Source organism: Harpia harpyja, chromosome Z, assembly GCF_026419915.1.
Source record: "Harpia harpyja isolate bHarHar1 chromosome Z, bHarHar1 primary haplotype, whole genome shotgun sequence".
NCBI lineage: Eukaryota > Metazoa > Chordata > Aves > Accipitriformes > Accipitridae > Harpia > Harpia harpyja.
This window is the reverse complement of record NC_068969.1, coordinates 72,873,120-72,895,931: the sequence shown is the minus strand read 5'-3', so window position 1 is coordinate 72,895,931 and position 22,812 is coordinate 72,873,120. Positions and strand designations below refer to the sequence as shown.

Here is a 22,812-nt window from a genome sequence, read left to right as displayed (position 1 = left end):
TGCCCTGGAATCAAAATATTAAATCATTCAGTGTGCATTTGTCAGAACTCTCCACTGCATTAATGCTATATGACTACACACTCCAACAGATTTTCAGTCCCTAGTGCTTTAAGTGTAATATCCAAACACAAAGATACTGAACAGTAACCTCCTCACAACTGCATGTTTCTTTCTCAATACAGCCATGTCACCACTGAATTGACTTTGAGGAAGGGAGGACAGGGAGAGAAAACTTTATATATATTTAAATATGTATGTATATTTGCCTTCAATCATATAATTTCCTCTAAAAGTTTTGCATCCAAAAAACTACCATTTCCCACCGTGAAATCCTCTTTCACAGAGTAACATGCTTCTGAAGCCTACTTTTTTTTGAGCTGAAAATTTGCTTTTTGCCTACTTGTGCTATTAGAAGGACAAGCTATCTACCTCTGTCTCCCATTTCAAAACCTGCACTATAAAAACACTTGAAATCATTAGACTTTTTCTTAGTCTTTCTAAGAAACTGAACTTGGAGCTACCATTATACTGTAAATGCAAGCATTTTAAGAAGGTTAATCATAAAAAATATATATTACTATTTATGGGTGTTAAAGCCATATGAAGTTGCTCTATAAACTTATTTGCCCTCTGATCTTTTTCTTCATGTACACTACAAGTTTTAAACAATATGCTTAAAATACACTAAATACTGAAAGCAAAGAAAAGCAAAATACAAGATAAAAAATAATTTTACATTAAAACCCTTTCTTATACTGTGGAAGAAAGAAACACTATGGGAAGTAGGCAATAAGTTATTTCCTTATGTGAGTAACTATTTTCATTTAAAATGCATTTGTGTGCCCAAGTATTCTACCCTGCCTCAATGATGGACCTATATTCTGTCTTCCGTGTTCTCAGTCAACACATTCTAGACTGTCACTTACCCCATTTTAAAATGTAATCTGCAAAAGCATGTTCAAAAGCATCCCTGCATGGCCTTACTATTAACTACATAGTAGGGCTGCACAGCATATTTATAAATATTTGCTGCAAATATATTCCTACCCTTTAGTAAAGACAATCCACTTTTCTCTCAAATATAGATGGAATAGCCATATTCAATTAAAAATAAACCAAACACACACATCCTACCCCTGAAAAAAAATCACAATAAAAATAAGGATATGGCTGTAGAATGTTCACAAAGTTCAGTAACCTTTTTTAAAAGTTTTTAAATAGCTTTTTCGTGCTGGCCTCTTTCTTCTTTTCTGAAGGACTTTAGTTAGGTTCTTACCAATTTTCACTGTCACTACAATGAGTGATAAGGACCAGAAAGCATTAGTTTTCTTTTAAAATCTAGCTGCTTATTTCTAACAAGTCAATTTTTTCTCTGAAAAAAAGATTGTCTGATCTTTTTTCTCTTTACTGAATGAACTTCCTGCTTTTTAATCTGACTGTGTTATGCAAAAACTATCAAGTATACTGTTAAACATACCCATGTACCTACACAAAACAGAATCTTTCAAAACCAGGCAAGAACTAGGAATGAAATGAGAACGTACTTTTCTGTCAGGATCATGTAATAACAGTCTATGTCACAACACAGAAAATAATATAAGCTACTTATCTGACTGATTGATTAAACCCAGCTTCAAAGCAGCACAGATTAAGTTCCCTTGTGCAGGAGACAATACGGCGTTGTCAGAATTTTGTAACATTGGCAACACATATTTCCCAAGACTTGCATGCCTCATTGTGGAAGCTGATAATGACAGCCATTACATCTCACAGTAAAGGAGAGAGAATTTCTCTGTAGAGAACAATAATCCTCCTTAGTCCTTAAACTTTAATATTGAATGTCAAGACATACCTGTGAACTTCAGGAGGTTCCCTCTGGATTTTAGAGCTTGCCTCCACCACCTCTTTGGCTACTTTTCCACTGCATTAAAACATGAGATAAACATTCAAGCAAATACTAAGATGAGCTCATTACATGCCAAACCCTATACATAAATGAACAATTAAGTTACATTCAAAAGAAAAAAAGGAAAAAAAAAAATCCTATGTAGTGGGTATATAGTGTCCCAGATTAAAAATTCTGCTGACCACTTCTCTGCAAAGCTACTGAAGAAAAAGCAAACTTTTGTAGTAGAACGCTAGGAGTGAGACTGGACTATCCCACTAATGCACCCCTGGTCCAGAACTGCCCAGTTACAGGGGACATACAGTCTCTGCACTGGCCACGCATCGTTGTTTTTACAGAAACTGCACCAAAAGTGGAACACTGTTCTCATGAAACTGGTCTTTGACAGAAGTCTGCATGAAGCCTCCAGGATGCTAAAGAGACAACAGAAAATCTTTCTAATCCTGACCTGAATTACGTGTGAACAGGTCATCAAGAAGGAAGATCCCTCAATTTGCCATGAGTAATTACTGATGTTTTCTCTTACTTTCTGAAATGGTTTACCATGAAAAAGAAACAGCAAACACCCACCTATATCGAAATCTACTGCCTTTAAAAAATATCTTGCTGCTGGACATGGTCTTAATCTGACTGGATTTTGCATACCTTGAAGAAAAAGAACAGAGGCTGTCACATTTTCAGCACAGAAGGAACACGATAAGCAAAAACGAACAAGGCAAACTACAAGCTTTGTTATTTTTATACCACAAAGTAATACTCAATAATTGGCCTTTCCAACTTTTTTTAAGGCCATTACACAAATTACAATAGAAAGCGCACATAAAACAATTCAGACAGCACGGAAAAACTGAACATAAAACAAGTGATTACCTGGATAGGAAAGCAAGAAAATTAAACGCAGGCACTTGCTGCATCTCTAGGGACTCTCATTCACAGGATGAAGGAAAGACTGTGGTACACCAAAAGCCCCCTAGGACAAGTTTGCCCTAACACCACCTTGTTTGTGGGAAGAGATGGCTATTTCACTTCCCCACTAGTAAAACAAAGAAATAATAAAGAAGTGGTAACACTTGCCTCCAAAAATAGTTGCTTTTCCAATGTCTCTATACAGTCAACTCCTTAGTAGCCTACGTCATATCCTACTGCTTCTCTCTAATCACGAAGTACACAGCAACCTTTTATCACAGTCTTTTATCACAAAGATCATGGAAGAGTATCCCAGACACTCCATCTCCTTGATATTCTCTGCCTTCAAAATGGCAAATTGATTTCATATCGAGTCTCTCATTTCCAGACCCTAGTAAACAATTTCCTATGATTTGTATCTCCTTGATAATAATCACAACAGTCAACCCTGAGCCTGGATCAAGACAGGACTAAAGCTGTTTTTCAAGACATGCCAAGCAATCATGACCTTATCTTAAATTCCAAGTCTCAAGCGCTTCTAAGCAGAGGAGAGGACGAAATCTAATTAAAGCAAAGTGTCATTATCATGAATTATTTACACAACCTGGCTACCTCTGTTCTAATCTTATTGGAATACCTTGTTGCTATCATACAGAACATAAACAGGATTTATCTAATGCTGTTAAGTAACCAACAGTCCACACTCAGTACAACTCAGTTTCTCTGAAATGTATGAAAACTTTTGCTGTTTCAAAACTACTATCTTAAGCCTTTATTTACAGATTGCTTTGGCTTCAGTTTCATGTTTGGAGGATTGTTGTTATTTTTCTGCACTCTGCTTATTAACCATTACTATTTTCCAATCTATGCACCAGGTTCCTCTCCACTGAGTGTCACTACCAATCTTCATTTTACTAAAGTAGTCCTCTTTTAAGACCCACCAAAATTGAAACAGGCAAGCATAATTTTAAGCAATCATGCTAAAGAAATAACCCCACGGTAGTGCCCGAAGACATTTGGAAAGTAGAAAAAAACATGAGAGAAGCAGCCCCACAGACACCAAGGCCAGTGAAGAAGGAGAGGGAGGAGGTGCTCCAGGTGCCAGAGCAGAGATTCCCCTGCAGCTCATGGAAAAGACCATGGGGAAGCAGGCTGTCCTCCTGCAGCCCATGGAGGTCCACAACAGAGGAGATGATATCCACATTACAGCCCATGGAGGACCCTGCACTACAGCACGTGGACATGTTCTGAGGGAAGCTGCAGCCCGCGGAGAGCCCACACAGAAGCTGGCTCCTGGCAGAAGTTGTGGCCCATAGAGCAGAATCCATGCTGCAGCAGGTTTATCCTGAAGGACTGCAGCCCATGGGAAGGACCCGTGCTGGAGCAGTTCCTGAAGGGCACTGGAGCAGTGGAAAAGTGTGAGGAGGAAGAGGCAGCAGACAGAAACTGCTATGAACTGACTGCAACCCCCATTCCCCATCTCCCTGCACTGCTTGGGGCAAGAAGGACATAGAGGAGTCAGAAATGAAGGAGTGAAGTTGAGCCTGGGAAGAAAGAGGGAAGGGGTGTTTTTAGTTTTGCCTTTATTGACACTTTAAAATAGAGCAAGACGGTCAGAAACAAATTAAATTAACCTTCCCCAAGCCAAGCCTGGTTTGCCCGTGACAGGAATTGGTAAGCAATCTTTCTGTCTTTAACCCGACCCATAACCTCTTTCATCTTATTTTCTCCCCTTGACCTGTGGAGGAGGGAGTGAGAAAGCAGCTGGGCAGGCATCTGGCACCTAGTCAAAGCCAAACCCACCACAACCATGTATTTGTAACCAAAACCCAAACAGTTAATATAAAAACCATTTAACAATAAGAGCAGAGAGATGATATTCCTATAAGTCTCCCTCAGACATCTTTACTTTGAGCACTAATTTCTCTCCTTTGGGTGGGAACTGTTTCCTATTCCCTCTATTTATTTCTAGAAATATAAAAAAAACCTGCTCAAACACTATGCACTATGTGTACTTCCAATGGAAAGTACTCCTGATAATCTTTTTATTAATTTAGTCTCAAACACAGTAGACATTAACATAGAGAATTAACAGCTGTATTGTTCCAGCTCATATTTCCTGTTTCTTCACTGAATATATCAATTGAATAGATTATATTGATATGTTATTGTACCAGTGTTGAAATGAAACAAGGAATCTTCTCCAAAATAAAGCAGGTCATTAACATCCATGTTAGAAGACACATCCTTCCCACTTAGTTATTATTCACCCTTACAGCAGCCCCCTGGTGCTGTTATACTCCAACACAGAAACAATAATTTTTATAAAATATGCAAGATGCTGTAAGGAGAGACTAAGTAACAAGAATAAAAGCTATATGTCTAAAGGGAAGCATCAATAAACAGATCTAACAAAGTCAACAGAGGGCAAAAAGAACACAATAAGAGCTTTTTAATGAGGAATTATTTTCAAGTTCTCTGTTAGGGAATAGGGAGGAAGACACTCCTTTTTTCTTGACAATTTAAAGGCTTTTAAAAAAAAATCAAACGAGATAGCTGGCAACTTGCAAAATGTATCTAAGAACATTTTCTTTTCTTTTTTAAATCATTTCAGAGAATTTTTTTTTTAATCAACTCTTACTAAACCTTGGATTTCAAGTGGGAGAACATTACCTACCAGCAGAAGAGCCCAGAGAATCAAGTACAACAGATTGTTTCCTTCATTCTCAAGGTATTCAACAACACGGCTAAGATTAACAGCTATGTTCCCAGACACAAGTGCAGTACCATGTCCATCCAACATCACACTACAGAGCAGCAAAACCAGTGTGCTGGAAGAAGTGTAATTATTCACTGCCAAACCCCCCCTGCCTCATTCAGATTTTAAACAATTTACAATACTGGCTTGAAATTAAATAATATTCCTCATTAGCTTGCATATTTTCTGTCTGCATTTTGAATTCTGTTAATTAAATGGAACATTTCATGTTAAACAACCTTCTACTCACATGCACACTTTTTTACTTTTAGTATAGATAATCACTTCAGGTTTACATACTTGTAAAAAGCCTGGTTCTCCACCCCACACTTCCAAAGATGCTTGCAGGCTGCTGGTGTAGAGGTATGGAATGACAGCACAGCCTTTTTCTAAGTGAAAGAAAAAGAAGGAAAATAAAAGTAATGAAAATGTAGAATTCTCGAAGACTGAAGTAGCTGTACCTGATGGCATCATCATGAACCGGCTACACTGAAGACCAAGTTTTCCTGAGTAGCCTCGCTCTGTGGTTCACCCACAGAAGTACAACCAATATGTAGCTGATATTTAAGCTGCCCAGGCAATTGTTTCAGAAATACAAGGGGATGCTTGGAGGTGACAGAGAAGAGCATATGTACAAGTGGCTTGTAGAATAAACCTGTACCAATGGTATTCACACCAAAATCAAAAGATGGAAGTCTCTATATTCAATATTTCACCTTGCACAGTTGCTGCACTACGTACCACCTGCTTCTCCCTGTTCCCTATGTCCTACCATCAAATCCTCCTTGCAACCACACAAACAGCCCCTGACACCTCTGGCGTGATTTCCTTCCTTCATTTTCTATTTCTCACCTAGACTGCACCCAAACCTGTAACCTTGGGCTATGTTACTCTGCCCTAGGGGCAGAACTGATTATAGCATCCTGTAGGCAAAAATCTCTACGATTTCAATGGCAAGAGCCTAAGGACAGGACTCCTGACTGCCTGGGACAGACTCCAGCCTATTCAGCTGACCAATATTTGAGGACATGATTGTAATTAGCTGAAAATACCTCACATTGATCCAGGTATCAATGTTCACCTGAATTTTCAATCATATACAGATGTCACTCATGCTTTAGAGTGGGTAGGTACAGCTTTAGCGCTTTAAAATCCGTTAAAACTTGACTACACCGATGACCAAAACCATGAGCAATCAACACAGCACTGCATGAATGTTAAGTGAGAAATGTCTCAACCCTTTGCAAATTAGACATTCTTTTGACAACAGCAATATTCTTGTTCACTCATATTCTATATTGTAGTTACAATATGAAGTACAATTATTGATTGTTTAGAAGTTTGTTTAGTTAAAAAATGATGTTATGATTTAGTTGATTCTAAATCATATACAGAAGTTCTGTGAAAATATTAAACCTGACCTCTTTCTGAGCTCCAAACACATAAAAAGTCTTCCCTTCAAATTTCAGTTTATAGACATCACACCTAGAAAGAGAAAAATCATTTAAGTATAGGAAAAATAGATAGATCTACAGGTATGTAGAACCCATTTCTACAGGTATGTAGAAACTTGCATGCAAGTTTCCTTGATTCCCAAAGTCAAGCAGGCTGTCAAATGACAAAGAGCCTCAACAGAAGTCTTACAACCTTTAGCATAAAAGTATTTAATATTCTAATGTTCTTTAGAGTAGAGAACATAAGCCCAGAGTATTTCTTTACATCCCTATGCACCTTCAAAGAATTAACTTTGGCTGCTGGAAAATGAAGAGGAAATTAAAAGTAGGCAGAAGCTGATGTTTACATTCTATTTATCACACAGTCTGTAATTCCTCTTCTATCTTAAAACCTTGGAACATCTAATGTAATTAAATTGAGGGAAAGAAAATACTCTTATCTCTATCCTTATTTACTTGTGGTTTCATACCACACATTTTAGTAACTAGCTACTTACAGACAGAACACAACAGGAAGAAAAAGAAAATGTTTGACAGCACTTATTACTGGGGCCTTGTGAGTTGCAAACCTATGTCAAAATTTAATTTAACCAAGGTTGAAAGCACAGTCTACAGATGGAATAGCGGTGCACCGTATAAAGGCAATGTGATGCCTCTGCTTAAATTGTAATGGAAATTTTGTCATTACCACAGCTAAAATGGAGACACTGTAGTTTTTCTAAACTTCTCTAAAGATTTTGCATGTCAGATGGCTGAAATAGGAATGATTCTGGAGGCAAGGACAATGCTAGCCCTGCAACTTTAGAACAAGAGTTTTGCTTTAACATTAAACAACAACAACAAAAAATCATTCCAGTTGAGAAAGCTTTTCCATTGAAAAGAAAATCTCAAATATTAGTTTGGATTTTTACTGTGCAGTGCAAATTTCAGCTAATATCAGTTAAAACTACTAGCACTCACTTCTAGGTCTCAGAAATGAAAGGAGCAGTACATGGCATGCAGATAAATTCAGATAAACCAGATCGAACTTCCAATGGCCAGTGTAACACTGAGACAGCTTAATGGCTTTTCCTCCATCACTATGGCATTTTGTACCTGGTTTACATGCCAATGGACTAAATGAATACACAGAGATCTCCGAAGGGACACATTATCCTTAACTAACATGAAAAACTAAGCGCTGAGAAACTAATTTCCCACCGTATGGTGGATACATCCTTGGCAAGTGTTATTCTGTCCTCCCTGCACTGTAGACTGACATTGCAGTCACATTGTCCTTATGCCACAAGCACAAACCACTGAAGCACTGTGACTAGGGCTACCTGAAATTAACCCTAGGGAAACTACAGTACAAATCCAGGATCACAAATGGATGGTATTTGACAGACATGTCCCCAGAGCTCCACAGGGAACTGAATTGTATAGACAGAACTACACTGACTTTGCACCTCTGAGGATTTCAGGTTAGTCAACTATCAAGGGGAGTTCTATGGACATGCAGCAAAGAGTCCAGCTCTACACAAAAAACTACCTCCCCATTTCTTCGCCTCCCGCCCATCTTGTTCCCACAAGACAGGCTGGGAGCGCTGAGGTGGAGCAGCCACATCTAAGTAACTTCTGTGGGCATCTGTTAAGCAGCAGGGCTAAAATGAGATTTATCAACATCTGGGCATGACTGTGCTCACTCTGCAGCACACTGCTGAGGGCATGCCCAGCTACTGTTACAGTACCAGCAGCAGCTCAGTTTTACCGCTCCCTCAAATGTGGCTGTGGCTGCCCAATTAAGTCAAATGTTTTGCAGAAGCAGAAAAGGAAAGCCAGACGAAGCAAGGACAATTGCATAAGTGTCCACTGCTTTAAAAAAAGAGGCTAAAAAATAAAAATTCAAAGGGATTCTCACCTCCTCCTCTGCTTACCAAATAAGTTCTTTTATAGTTTTCAAATTGAGGCTATTAAATGAGGAAATAGCAACATTTCCAAGAGTCAAATAAAGATGCAGGTGGACTCTTGTAAACTCTTCCAGATGTCTCTTCCAACAAGCCTCACTGGTGATTTACAACATAGTTGAAAAATCAACTTACTCAATTTTAGCATTTTTGCATTATGTTGACTAATGCACCCAGCAGAATAATTTTCACTGGAGGAAGAATGAGACCAAATTATTATTATTCTACTTCTCATCTAAGATCCTTTGAAACAGAAACATAATGGGGCAAGAGAAGGAATATTCACTTGGTTCACCTTAAAGACAACAAATGCAGGTGAAGATAGTAGGAAGAAGGGAAGACACAGGAGAAAAGACTCTTGCATATTAATCTATTCTTACTTCACATACTTACCATTTTAACAAATGAATTCTTTTATTCCCCTGGAAAACTACAAATCCTGCAGCTGTGAATCCTAAAAATGTAGTCGTCCCTGTTGAGTCCTTGAAAGAGAAAAAAGAAACATAATTTTCCCCTCATCCAGTGAGGTATTTCTTACTGATAGCATAAATTGTTACCCCACTACAGATTACCGCCATTTTGTTTTCCTTTTCAAAATAAATTTTGCCTTCAAACTGTACACTTCTAAAGAAAAAAGACTGCTCTTGGCAATACAGGCCTCATTTATTTCTAGGCATTTAAATGCGTAACAGCATCTTATGCTTTGTTTCCATCTATCTGTAGCTGATGACAGCGGCGAATCCTTAGGTATACTTACTAATTTTGTTGAAAACATACTTCTGTGCATGTGCTATTCTTAACGTGCTGACTAACTACAAACCAGGGATTCATATCTGCTTCAACACTGATATTTTTTAAGATTTCATAATACGTTGCTCCCCCGTGAGATGTTGTGTTGGAAGTACTGCTGACAGACAGCATTTACTACAATAAGCAAGTACTCTTGAGTACAAACCAGAACATATGGTGATACTTGCCTTTCAAATAGGAAAGACTGTTATTTAAATTTTTAATTCCACAATAAAAGTTCTGGCTTATAGTTTTTGAGCAATGATTCAAGTGAATTTTGTATTAACTGGATTTCCTGTCCATCCCAAGTTCCAGACCCTCACCTTGCTAAAGTTAGTCAACTTTATTGTGTCTTATGTTCCACAAATAAAATAAGGGGGAACAGAAACAGCAACGCCTCTGGAGTAGCAGCCACAGCACTGGAAGGAGCATGTCCTAAGGAGCCAGGGAAGCACCTTACTTACTGAAAAATTTTCCTTAGGCATTGGCCATGAACACCTGCATGCCCCCACACTACAAGCCCTGCCACACAGGTAAAGAGGAAATTCTGAGCCAGATTTGACTTTGTCCTAAGTGCCAACATAAGTCTGTCTCTCAGATGCCCTGTGAAAATCTGCAGTATAGTTTTGAACTAAAGTTTACTAAGTCACTGACCTCACTGGGCTCTGAACCAGACCCTGTATTTCACACAGGAGCACCATTCCTAGCAAAGTACATATGAAATCTGATGCAGCTTCATGTCAGAGCTGACTGTTTAAGGGCACTCACCACCAGAACAGCTAACGGGACAGCACTGCTGTTCCACCAAATGAGATGGTATACAAGCCAAAGTAAGAGCAGTAGTTAAAACATGAAGCAACTAACACTAAAAACAAACACTGCAAATTATGCAGATAAAAACAAGTAATTAAAAATGCAGGTGTAAGGGATAATCAGAACCGGTAACTAAAATCACCTTCTCATAAAGAGCCACAAAATAGCAAAGTGGAGGAATACGCAAATGCATACCCAGTTCTCCCCTCTGTACATTTGGTTTGCTGTTCTTCCTAAGATTTGCATATTTTGATGGTGTTTGAAAAACTAATCTGCCAAGGACTAACAGTTGTTGCATCTTCTGGACTGAGTAACACTGAATCCTGAAAATCTTGGCAAATAAAGTATTTCACACCTGGAATATTTAGAGAAACCTTTGCATTAAATGCAAAGAAATTATGATGTATAAGCAAAGCTTTTGTCGTGACACTCTGCCACATTCTCCTACAATGTTCTGCTTCCTCTGGAGAGACCTTTCCTTTGACTGATGTAGAAATGCCAACCAGTCAATGTTCTTCCAAGGCTTAAACATAATGTGTAGTTCCAGGGCAAGTTCTTTTATAAATTACTCCCTATTAGTGCCTGGATAAAAAACAGGGCTAAATCAACTCAATTAATGGCTTTTTACTAAATGTTAGTAAAGAAAAACTGTTACCTTGCAAGGATGAGGATCAACACCATAAGTTTCCAAAGAATATGCTTTCAGGAGCAAGTTAAATTCAGAAACAGCTGGGCTCTGACCTCTGAAATTACAAAAGAAACAGCAGTTTGACACCAAAAAGAAAACAGGAGAAAAAGACTTTTTGACTGGAGCGTTTAAATGCCTAAAAAAGAAGGAAAGAAAAGTTCTTACTGAAATACAAACTATTTCAACCTTGTTCTGTTTATAATGTAAAGATAGAAAACTTTTCACATGTTTTCTCCTGCTGAATTGCACAGTGCCTGATGTTTTCAGGTAAATTCTGATGTTTTTTTTCTCAGTCCTGAGATAATAACATGTTATGCAGTTAAACAGCTATCCATTATCCTGCAAGTATTTGTTGTCTTTTGTTATACATGCACATCAGCCTGAACATGAAATAAACCTCAGCATCTTTTTCCACAAACTCTTGCTCCCCAACTCATTTAAAAGGATTGTGCAGATTAACAAACATTCCTTCCAGCGCGGGGTATAAACATGGCAATCATATTACACTGTCTATTCAGATGCTTGCCTAATTATAGCAGTGCCTGCTACCAACATGATAGTTCATAATCTGTCAGCTTTTCCATTATATGCCCCTATTTTTAGGGTGTCCATAATCAACCATGAATATACACTAAAGCCTGAAACATGGCATGCAAGACTTGAGTTCTAGAGTAAGTTTCATTATTTGATTTTTGCTCTTCTAACTCCTACCATTACAACAAGCTCTAACACAGATTTACAATGCCTGTTTGTCAGTGAACTGTTCCTAGTATTATTTTACTTATGTATTTGCATGACTAGAGTACAGGATTCTGATAGATAACATGGGTTTGTGACAATGAGCGGTGCTTAGGACCTTTAGAAAGCCAGCCCTCATAAATGCTTCTTACACAAATATCAAAAAAATGAGCCTTAGACAAATCTTCAAGGAACACAGCAATACTTTATCTTACCCCTGCATTTTGGGGTCCAGTCTCACACTGTGACCAATGGCACTCGGGAATTGGCATTTAAAAACTGCTCCATACACTGGTGTGGAATAATTTCCCTGTAAGTCTGTTTTCCCCCAGTAGCTAGAAACCAACAAGCATTGAAATAAAACATTCAGTATCCAGCCCAAAGTTCAGTTTAACAATTCAGACAATGCCTAGCATGCTTGTGGATGTCAAATCCTATTTTGAACCTAGCAAGCTGATGCCCTGTGGCAATGTAAGTGTCAATAACCTTCTCTGTTACAAAGTTTTAATTTGTGCCTGCTTATTGTCTCCCAGTCAATTCCATGATACTTCTTCAGCTTCTTCCATATGTCTTTTGGTCCTCTTTGATACTATACTCCTTGCACTTCATTTCAGATCACATTTTTGTTGAAGTTTAGATTTAAAGAAAAAAAACCACCCGAGATTAGAGAAGTGCCCTTCTTTCTCCTTCCTTTTTTGGTCTCTTTCTCACCACCTTCCAATGGAGAAGAACATGTATGAAGTGGAACACCAAAAATTACAAATTTGCATTTACACAGCTAAATATTTAAGGGGAAGACAGCATGAAAGCAGCAAACAAAACAAAAATGCTTATTTTGCCCAACCAACTTTCTACTAAACCATTTTTCTCCCTTTTCAATATTAATAAATCACAACTTTAAGTGTAATCACAACTGTAAGACCAAAAAATGAGCCTTAAAAAGGCAACAAGTTTGTTTTGTGCACTAACCAACTGCACAGGACAGAGGTAATTAACTAACTTGACCTAAATTACTTAGAACACTTATGTTGCATAGTGAAAACAGCCAAACACATAGATGGTTTGAGTGCTTATTGGAAATTGGGCCTTACAGAAAAATAAGATTATATAATGCATCTTTTTCCCACCTCCCTTTGCTAGTACAAAAGAAAGTAGTCAGTCATATGGTTTGAAAGGACCAAAAAGTGACAAATAATTTGGAGTGATGTGATTTGGGGGTTTTGGCATTTCCAAAAGGGAAAAAACTATTAAATAGCAATTATTATTGAAAAGACACATTAAAAAAGAATTAGCATGCTCTCCTCACCTATAGCCTCTGAAACTATGCTGTCTTTGTGCACATCAAGTGGAACAAGCTGTGGCACTTGGGGAAAAAAGCAGAAGACATGGACAGGTTGGATCTTACCGGATTACAGGCTAATCAAATGGCTACTGTGCAAAGCCTTACAAGAACATCACAAAGCAGAAGAGTCAAGGGCAATATCAAATGAAAAAATCCTCATCCATCCCTTATCAAGGGATTAATATTCAAGCCTTGATAATACACTTTTCATCTGTAACTTTGCAATTAAATTTTCATTACTAAATAAAAATGTAACTATAGCAAATTCTATCAGTAAAGAAAAGTCAACATTTTGTATGAGTCGCTGATTTAATATTAGATATGCCTTTGACTGTCTTCGTTTAAAAGCCTTTAAGCTTTCTACGTGCAACAAACAGCCTTACGCAAAAACATATAGAGTTTCCTCACTTATGCAAGTGTTTCAACTAATGTCTCTTAGGGTGGAAAAACAAGGAATATTTAGACAACGCATATTTGCTGCTTTGTAACTCAGTTCTCTCAGTAATGTCAGGTCTCTCTCTCAGTGCATTCACTCCTTTTGACCTTATATGACTTCCCAAATTTTTCAGAATGTATTCAGCATTAAATGGAAGATGTATTCTCTTTCTATATGCTGCAGCCACTATAGCACCCAGCTGCAGTGTGCCAAAGGTTTTGAACAGGACCAGTAATAGAAAACATGACACAGAAAAGTTTCTGTACACCACACAAATAATAAAATGTGGATAACTTGTGAAATCAGAGCTCCACAGTTATTAGCTATGAATTAATGATTCAAACTAGGATTCAATCAATCTAAAAGTTCCTAATAAAATTTTAATGAAACAAAGACTTTAATAGAAGACTGAGAAGTCTACATTACTCTCTGATTTTTCCTTTGGCTCATGAAAAGTACACACTAGAGGATGTACAAGCTCTGTTTATTCCCCACAGGCCCCCCAACTCTGAAGCACTTCAAAGGCCAGGAAGCTCAACAGGGAATACCTCCAGGGTGTGCCACAACAATGATCTACTTGGTTTGCTGGCTGCCCACACCAATTCACTCTAGAATTTTCTCCCCTTCATACCTTTCCTTTGAGGTATGTATCTGTTGTTACATACTGAAGTAGGGAAACTTAGTGAAAGTCAAGGATGAGATAGCACAGGATTGAGTATTAATTCCTTTTAGCAAACAGAGAAGACTATATAGCAATAACAGCAAAGAAAAAACATTTTCAGTGCTATTCTTGGTTTCTTGCTTCCTGAATAACCTTAGTGAAGTCACTTCATCTGTCTTCTCTGATTCTCTTACTGACTTACAAAGCGCTGTGAGATACTACCATTAACATACTACTAATAATAATAAATCGCATAATTATTGTCCATCCTTTTGCCTCATCTCTATGTCAAAAAAAGTTACTGTACTTTGCCCCACGTACAATTAATTTCTGGGTATTTATGGTCTGTAGGGTATTTCAATGCAATTAATTCAAAGAATAATAAGTATGTACATAATGATCTGGCCTCTAGAAGCATTATGTATTCACCTCCATGCAAACCAGGGAAAAGTATCAGCCATAAAGCTTTAAATAACATAGGCTCAGTCTCCATCAAACACTCTTTGCCCTGCCCTGCAACTGTGGACATATTTCACTGCAGTCTCAGAAGAGACCACAGTAACTATTTCAAGAAGGATCTCCATCTATGAAGTATTCTCCTTGTTATATCCCTGATCTTGTACAGGACATCCCTCAGCAGAACAAGGTTCCTTGGGTTTCCTTTTAACCTAAAAAAAAGCCAGAATTCTGCATAAAGAATCAACACATTTAGCTACACCATATACTGATCACAGAACTGCTTACACATGGCTGAGGTTTTGTTGTTGTTTCTTTAAATCTTTTTACAGGTGGTTGAGACTCCGATTGCTATACAATTATAGTATTAAAGGTCTTCAGTAGTTTTTACTTTTCCTTTAAGCTCAGGAGATTCTGGCAGACAGTGGGGATGTTTTTAAATAGTCTGACTGCTAGTACTTTTAGTCACGATGAAGGTACTAGGGAGGACTATGTGGTATTGAAACACAAATCTGCTATAATTATCAGTGTTTTAGTTGTACTGGGGACAACAGCACAACAGTGGTAATAATTTTAAAGAAAAGCACTAAATTAAGACACTGGTAAATGAAATTGCATTATAGGCTGTGGCTCAGTTTGTCAGAATAGTGAGGCCAGGCTTTGCACATTGCCCAGAGCTGCTCCCCTGAGAACTGCCTGGGCCACCAGCATTCAGGAGAGAAAAGCCTTTAGACAGGTCTGCCTATGAAAAGAGACCTTAACATCTGGCAAGTAGCTGAATTGCTGAAATGTTGCTGGAACATATAAAACTTAGAAAACTGCAGAATACTCAAATATCAATTTTAACTTGTACTGCAAAATTGTTTTTTCTCTCAGACAGATAGAATCCTAGGATCAGAAAAACCTGAATAATCACTTTAAAACAATAATCAAACTCTTTTACAAGTCTATTAAATGCTTATGCATTTAATTTTACACCGTGCACATGGTAATGACATGTGTCACTTACATAACTCCTTCTACCAGAACATTTCAAATTACTTGTGTGCCTTCGGAGATCAGACTGAGGTGGTATCTCTGAAGTCTGTGCTTAGGTATCTGTATTTCAACTTCACTTCATAAATTGATGCAGTGACGCAGACAGCTTTAAGCTTATTCAACAGACAGAATACATTTACAGAGCAGATGCAGTTTTAATTTACCATTAATTTAAAATCTATTCCCATGATACAGAGACATCTACTGAGCTATCTGTTTTTAATGTCACAGTAGATTCATCTTTCTGGTCCACACACATCTAGCCCGTAAAGCTTTCTCCCAGATAAAGAAGAGGTGGGGAGGGAGGAGAGGGGCAGAGGAAATGGGTCCCTTCAGCTGATGAAGAAATCCCTTGTAGAAATTCACACAGACATCCGAATTCACCAGTATGCTAAATATGCAGAACCTGAATCCAAACCTAACCATGAGACAGGCAACAACTAGCTTGGTAAAGAAACCAACCACATTTGTGGATCATGATTATGAACACTCTTCCCGGGGAGGGGCAGGGGGAAGCACGTGCACATACACACACACAAAAAATAAAACTTTCCTAAAGCTAAAAAATTATCGATGTTACAACAAAACCAGCTACCTTTCTCAATTCAAGTAGATTATCCTTTCTATTGACTACTTCTTGGAGTTCCCATTAAAAGAAAAATCACATATATTGATATATCTTTTCAGGTTTTCATTGTATCAGATAGACCTTTGGGAAAAGAGGAGGGGAAAGACACCTGTTTCGTCTCTGAAGTTCATTTCTCTAGATTGCTGCTACAACTGCATCTTCCATTAACAATAATCTTCCATTAAAATCCTGCTCAGTTAAAGCTGCTCCTTACCCTAAAGCTTCTGGGAATACTGTCTGTGCCATGCAAACACCAATCCAACAAAACGGCATCTCACTCCTACCATATTCAACTAAGTGCATCCACAATTACAAATATGGTTCCTTAATTTTAAATGGTTTTGAGCACAGTTCTGTGACAAAAAAGTGGTTCACAAGAACAAAGTTTTGAGGAAAGCAACACACACATCATTCTTCAGGGAAACGAGTAGGTGACCAGGATAACCTGTTATTTCAAACTTCTAATAAATATACATTCCAGCCATCTCTCTAATTCAGTCAAATTAAAACTGATAGGAATTATGGAGTGAAAGAATACATCAGGAAAATATAGCAGAACAGAAACAAACAAATTATTCATCTATTACAGCAAACACAATGGCATTCTAATACCAGATTGCTAAATTAGAGAGAATTACCTAATTTTGAAGTTGCAGTGACATGTGCCAACATATAGCCTGATGGATAAATCTCAATGTCTACACCGGGAAACTGTAAATGAGCGAGCATGGGCTATCAAGGCTGAAGTGAAGAGGACATTCAGTGCAGCCCAGGGTTGTCATGTAGGTGGGATCCTGAGCAGCTGTTGCCACTATCTGCCTGTGCACTCCCACTACACATCATTGTCCTCCTCAGCTCTCCAAAGTTCTTGGTATACTTTGTATAGCTGAGAACTACAAAGACTTTGGCTCCTTAGGCCTGGAAGTCAGCTATCCCTGCTGTAGCCCAAGTCCTGCTTTTTTCCAAACTACCCCCTCCCCTCCATGTAAACCTCAACAGATCCTCAGTCCCTAGCAAAGTGGCTTCTGTCTCCTGTAACATGACTTGCAAGTTTTGGAGCATACCATATGTCCTTCCAACAGCATTCCGTTTGTGTATACAAGGCCGTTAGGTACTGATGTGATTAGTGTAGCATGAGAAGCTAAATATAAAGTGTAGATGAGTGTGCTGCCAACATTAAATGCATAAAAGCAGGTAATATGTAGTTTTAATTGCAAGAAGCTTTTAAATGAAATACATGATCCACATTATTCTGGACTTGCTAAATGGGAATTTAGGTTTAGCACTTTTTAATATATTCAACAGCATGCAAGAAGTTGCTTTAATCTTGGATCTAACGATATTAACACCCACAAAGAGAAGCATTTTCTAGCAACTCTTGCCAAGTCTTCTAGGACAGCCTCCCAGAATATACTCTGATAGTAACATTTGTAGTTATGCTTGCCAGTGGCTCCACTGACAGCTCCATCTCTGCACGAGCTGGAAAGCCAGATCATCAGAGACTGGAAAATCCTGTACTCCTGCTGGCACCAGAGTCTGAGCACCCATGGTAACTGATGGTACGATGAAGGGAATACAGTAAGAGTTAGAGCAGCGGAGGAAAGTTAAAAGTGCTTAAATCCCCACTGAGTAGTTACAGGGTAGACAATGCAGCAAAGGATAAAAATGTTATATGCCTTTCAAATCAAATTTAAACAACACTTCTCATTTAGCTTGGATCAAAGACAAGCATTAATTTGCTACTCTAGTTTTCAGGAAAATACTACCCTTTAGCTTAAAAGTTTAAATTGCTTTTGAGATTGTTAATAGCAGAACATGGCAGTGATTTCACACCCTCAGAGGAAACTTTTTCTCTTCCCAAAAGATGTCCTTCTACATATGACTTTTGCAAAAGCTGGATTATTCGATACACACAATGGAGATGACAGCCAATTCAGTAGCACTCAACCATCTTGAGCCTGTATCCACGCTGGCCATCCCAAGCAATAATAAATAACTTGCATTTACCTATATAGGGTCAGCCTGGGAAACAGGCATTTGAACAGGTCGTGTAACTGTACAATTTACTGCACAAAGTTAATGTTTGCATTTGGCTTTCAGATAAATTAATGGCTTTTTACATAACAGTTTCATATAAATTAGATGGCATAATATTTCATATCAGAAATAAGTAAAAATGTTTCATTACTTTTCAGGTGGGAGAGAGAAAAAGTAATCTTTATTTTTAACCACTGAGTCCTTTCAAAAAAAGAAAAAAGGGGAAAAAAAACGATTCCTACAAATATAAGGTCCCTTGATAGGGATTTATGTGGATCTTCTCTTTGGAAATCTCTGTATTTTCAGGTGTCTGGCCTCAGGGAGCTCTGTCTGACAGGTGTCTTTCAATAGCCAGAGAATTTTATTAGAGTAACAAATGTTCTGTTAAAGGACATAAGATTTGATATAAATTCATAAGAAGGAATTTTTGTCTTGGAAAAGGGAGAAAGGAATGTGACTGCACTAAAAACATCTGATGTTTTATTTGGTCATCTGAAGCAAATCCCACAGTTGTAACAGCACAGAAGTCAATTGGAAGTAGTACTGACACTGGTGCATACATACATACAAAGTCCCTTCTTTTGTAAGAGAAGCCCACAAAATCCAACAGCAACAGCTAGAAGCAAAACTAGGCCAGCTACTAATGCAGGTTGCACAAACAAACAAACAGTGCTAATTCTGCCATGGAAAAAGTACAACTGAGAACATCTGAAAGGAGCAAACTCGTAATGTGTTAAAAAAAAAAACATAACAAAACAAAACCTCAAATCCCAAAGAGATTATTAAGATCACCTGAGTGATCTTTCCCATAAAAGCCCAGTAATCCTAGTAGTCCCTGCTGTTATGCTTGAAGAATCAACCTTTCACTCAGCTTTCCTCGGGTCTACTTAGAAGATTACATGACTCTGTGTAACCTCATTTGATGGGTTAGTTTTCATTTGGTTTTCCCCAAATCTATACAGAATTCTTCACTATATTTGTGTTAAGCTGGGGGCTTTTGGTCACCAGAAATAAAAATGAACTATGGCTTTATACACTGAACACAGTGCAGTGTATTAAACATCTGTAATACTGCCAAAATGGTTGAGAACTGAACGTGTGGTTCCATGTACTTTTGTGGAAGCCAAGTAAAAGAAAGTAACTTATTTTTAACTTGCATCATTTCACTGATTTGTTTTACAGTGCAATGTTACAAACACTTGCACACATCTAACTAAAAGGGAAAAGAGACATGCAACTGAACAACCTGGGGACGGACCTTAGCATTCACTTCACTTGGAGAAGAAGGTATACCAGAACACACTCACAGAATATGTAGATTTTCATTGCCCAAATCTTTTCCAATCCATTAAGAGTGGCAGGAAAACAGAAATGCAAGTAGCTATTACTTCAGTAGCTATGCTTTGTTGTAACCATACCCAAAACCATAACATTCAAATCAATTTTGAATTGCTTTAAGAACAAGTCTCTAAGTCTCATCAGTTCCTAGTGCATCCTCACATATTCTAAGTTTTTAGAGTCGTAAGAGCATTATCCCTTTGCTTCCCAGTGGCATACCGTGTGTCAAAAGAGGGCTTACTTGGAATGACAGGAAAATGAGAATATGTATTGTGATGAAATCAAGGCACGTGTTTGCCCCACCACTGGTAAGGTTCAATGAAATTATTTCTGTACCTGTCCTTTTCTCAATGAGGGAAAAATAATTAATTAAAATTCACAAGACAATTAATCACAGCTCAGTAAAGCTGACATGCATTTCTGTCTGTCACGTTTATATTTTTGCGATTGGGTGCAGTGGAAAGTCACATAAAAGGCCACATTTTGCTAAAATCCAGTGATGTTATCACAGCCACAAAGGATAAGAAATAAGGGCACCATGTCATACATCAGTTTTAATTAATGAGAACAAGGCTTCTAAATGACACAAGATGAGTCACTAAGTCACTGGCAGCTGTCACAGTACCCTACTGCTGCTTCTCAGACACTCCCCTCACAGGTTTCATGTGTCTTTCAAAACGCAAAATCTTCTGTCATGCTGTAGGACAGAAGAAAAGATGTGCCCAGTGAACAGACTTTGACAATGCCAAGACAGGATTCTGTGAAGAACTGGCCTCTTCCAGGCCAAAGGGCTTCGGTTATATGGGAGCCTGCTGCAGAAGAAAGATGCCATGATCTTTGTTTATTTACATATGTGAAGAAAACAAAGAACCAGACACACTTGCAGTGCTGAAACTCAGAAATAACTCTTCTGAAGGTAGCAGAACGGCAGATGGGCTAAAATGGCTCTTAGCCTCTTCTACTCTCCTCACATGTTAGCTCTCAGCTAACATGCCACTCAAGTATCTTGTTAAAAAAAGGTCAGGGGAACCATCTGCAACATTTTTTAAAATACTAATTGAGAAGCAAAACATTAATTCTTATCAGAAAATTCAACTTGCCAAATGCAGTGAAACAGATGTGCTGATCAATATCAGACAGAAGCCTCTAAGCTTAGTGTTTTTTCTAATCATCTCTTTCCAGCTAGGTACAGAAATCTGATCATCTGGCACTGGACCTCTCATATTGTTCTTTATATGACAGATATATGTTATTAATTTGTACTCCTAGAATAGAGATCCATGGAATTAAATATCTGGAAAAATGTAAAAGTTTTATGTGACTAGTGGCTCCCTGATATAAAAAATGTAATATGATGATCAATTTTGGGAAGACAGAATTACAGTGGAAAATTGCCAGATAGTAGCTATCCAGACAGCTCTGAAACTGTCTTTGTAACCAGACAAATAGGTAAGGCACACCAGATGCTGATATAAGCGAAAGAAAACAGAAAAGCAAGAAAACAGCTCCTGAGGGCTGCAACGAGCTATAAGCCACTGAACCTAACATTCATAACGTATAAATTGGTAAAATCTAGAACAGAAAGAAGATTAAGGAACATATACATGTAAGTGGGATATAGTAGGAGAGTTCTGCTATAAATTAGAGTTATGCCTCAAACACCTCCTGGAGTTCTTTGCAGGAATCAGCAGATCCACAGGCAAAAGAAGTCAGGTTGATACCACCTGATTTCCAAAAGGCAATAATGAATAGTGTCCCTCACCAAGACTACTGAAGAAATTCAGGGGACATCCTCACACACTGAGCAGCCATTGATAGGGGGAATCCACAGCTACAAGAATCCCAGAGGGACCTGTGTGAAGGCTTGTAACATTTACTGTCACAGGATCAAGAACATTATACCAACAGGAAAGGGGATTTAAAAAATGAGCTAAAAAAATGTGTCTGGTTATTCACAATAGAGGAACTAGCAGATTAAATTCACAATGGATGGGCAGAATTATGCACAAGGGAAAAAAACAACACAGAAAAATACCTCTCTCCCAGGGCTATGAAATACAAAACCCATCAGCTTTGGTTAACCACCCTTCCTTCCCTTCTCCTAACTTTAAATAAAGAACTAGCCTGCTCTTGAAAGACTGAATTGATCAAAATCTTTCCAATTGCACCTTGGCTGAACCGATGAAAGATCTTGTTTTTAAAGGGTTCAATTTATCCTTTGGAAATCTGCAGCCACTGTATAGGACAATACTGAAAGTAAGAGAAATTCTGTTTTCTTTTTTAAAAGGCTGCTTCTATGGGTCAGTGTAAAGTGCAGCCTGGACCGCTCTAAAAATATTAGATGTAGTTGTGTCATTTAAAAGATTGTCTCACTGAAAGAAATATAGACAAAGTATATAGGTTTCATGAAGGAAAAAAGAGAAGACGCATTAATATTGGCAAGATTATGGTCATGAATGTTGCACTTCAGTTGAACAACATATTTGATAGGCTTCTGAAAAAAAGAAGTGTTTTAAGCTTTAATCCCTCTGAAAAGGAATTCTTCATTTTCTTATTTTTCCCCCAGGAATTTGGTGTCTCACAACCTAATTTTTGTATAAACATTATTCATATACTTAAGCAGAGCATTTACTTATACTTCAATATGAAAACAAAAGACAGGGGGTTTAAGCAAGTGCAAAGAGCCTTGTAATCTTTGAATAAAAATTGTCCTTCTACTTTATGTAGCTTTCATTTGATTTTCTGCATATCCTATTGCTTTCCAAGTTTTCCGAGGACTACCCTCAACTGAGCGAAGTGACTGGGGCATCACGCAAGCTACCGTCACGACGACTGTGCATGTCATTCGCTGACAATCCTGAAGAGGGTAGAGTTGCAC

The 22,812-nt window shown here is 38.0% G+C and overlaps 1 protein-coding gene across 4 annotated transcripts in view; it reads right to left on the bottom strand.

Annotated features, from left to right (window-relative positions):
- The window catches only part of FRMD3 (FERM domain containing 3), a 154,317-nt gene that overhangs the window by 21,626 nt on the left and 109,879 nt on the right, over window positions 1-22,812 (bottom strand). For all 4 annotated transcript variants that reach the window (XM_052778098.1, XM_052778099.1, XM_052778101.1 and 1 more), the window contains 6 exons: window positions 11,228-11,315; window positions 9,364-9,452; window positions 6,992-7,055; window positions 5,871-5,959; window positions 2,477-2,551; window positions 1,853-1,921 (listed from right to left, as the gene is read on the bottom strand). In XM_052778098.1, coding sequence (XP_052634058.1) covers window positions 1,853-1,921; window positions 2,477-2,551; window positions 5,871-5,959; window positions 6,992-7,055; window positions 9,364-9,452; window positions 11,228-11,315 — 474 coding nt within the window. The remainder of the gene's footprint in view (window positions 1-1,852; window positions 1,922-2,476; window positions 2,552-5,870; window positions 5,960-6,991; window positions 7,056-9,363; window positions 9,453-11,227; window positions 11,316-22,812) is intronic.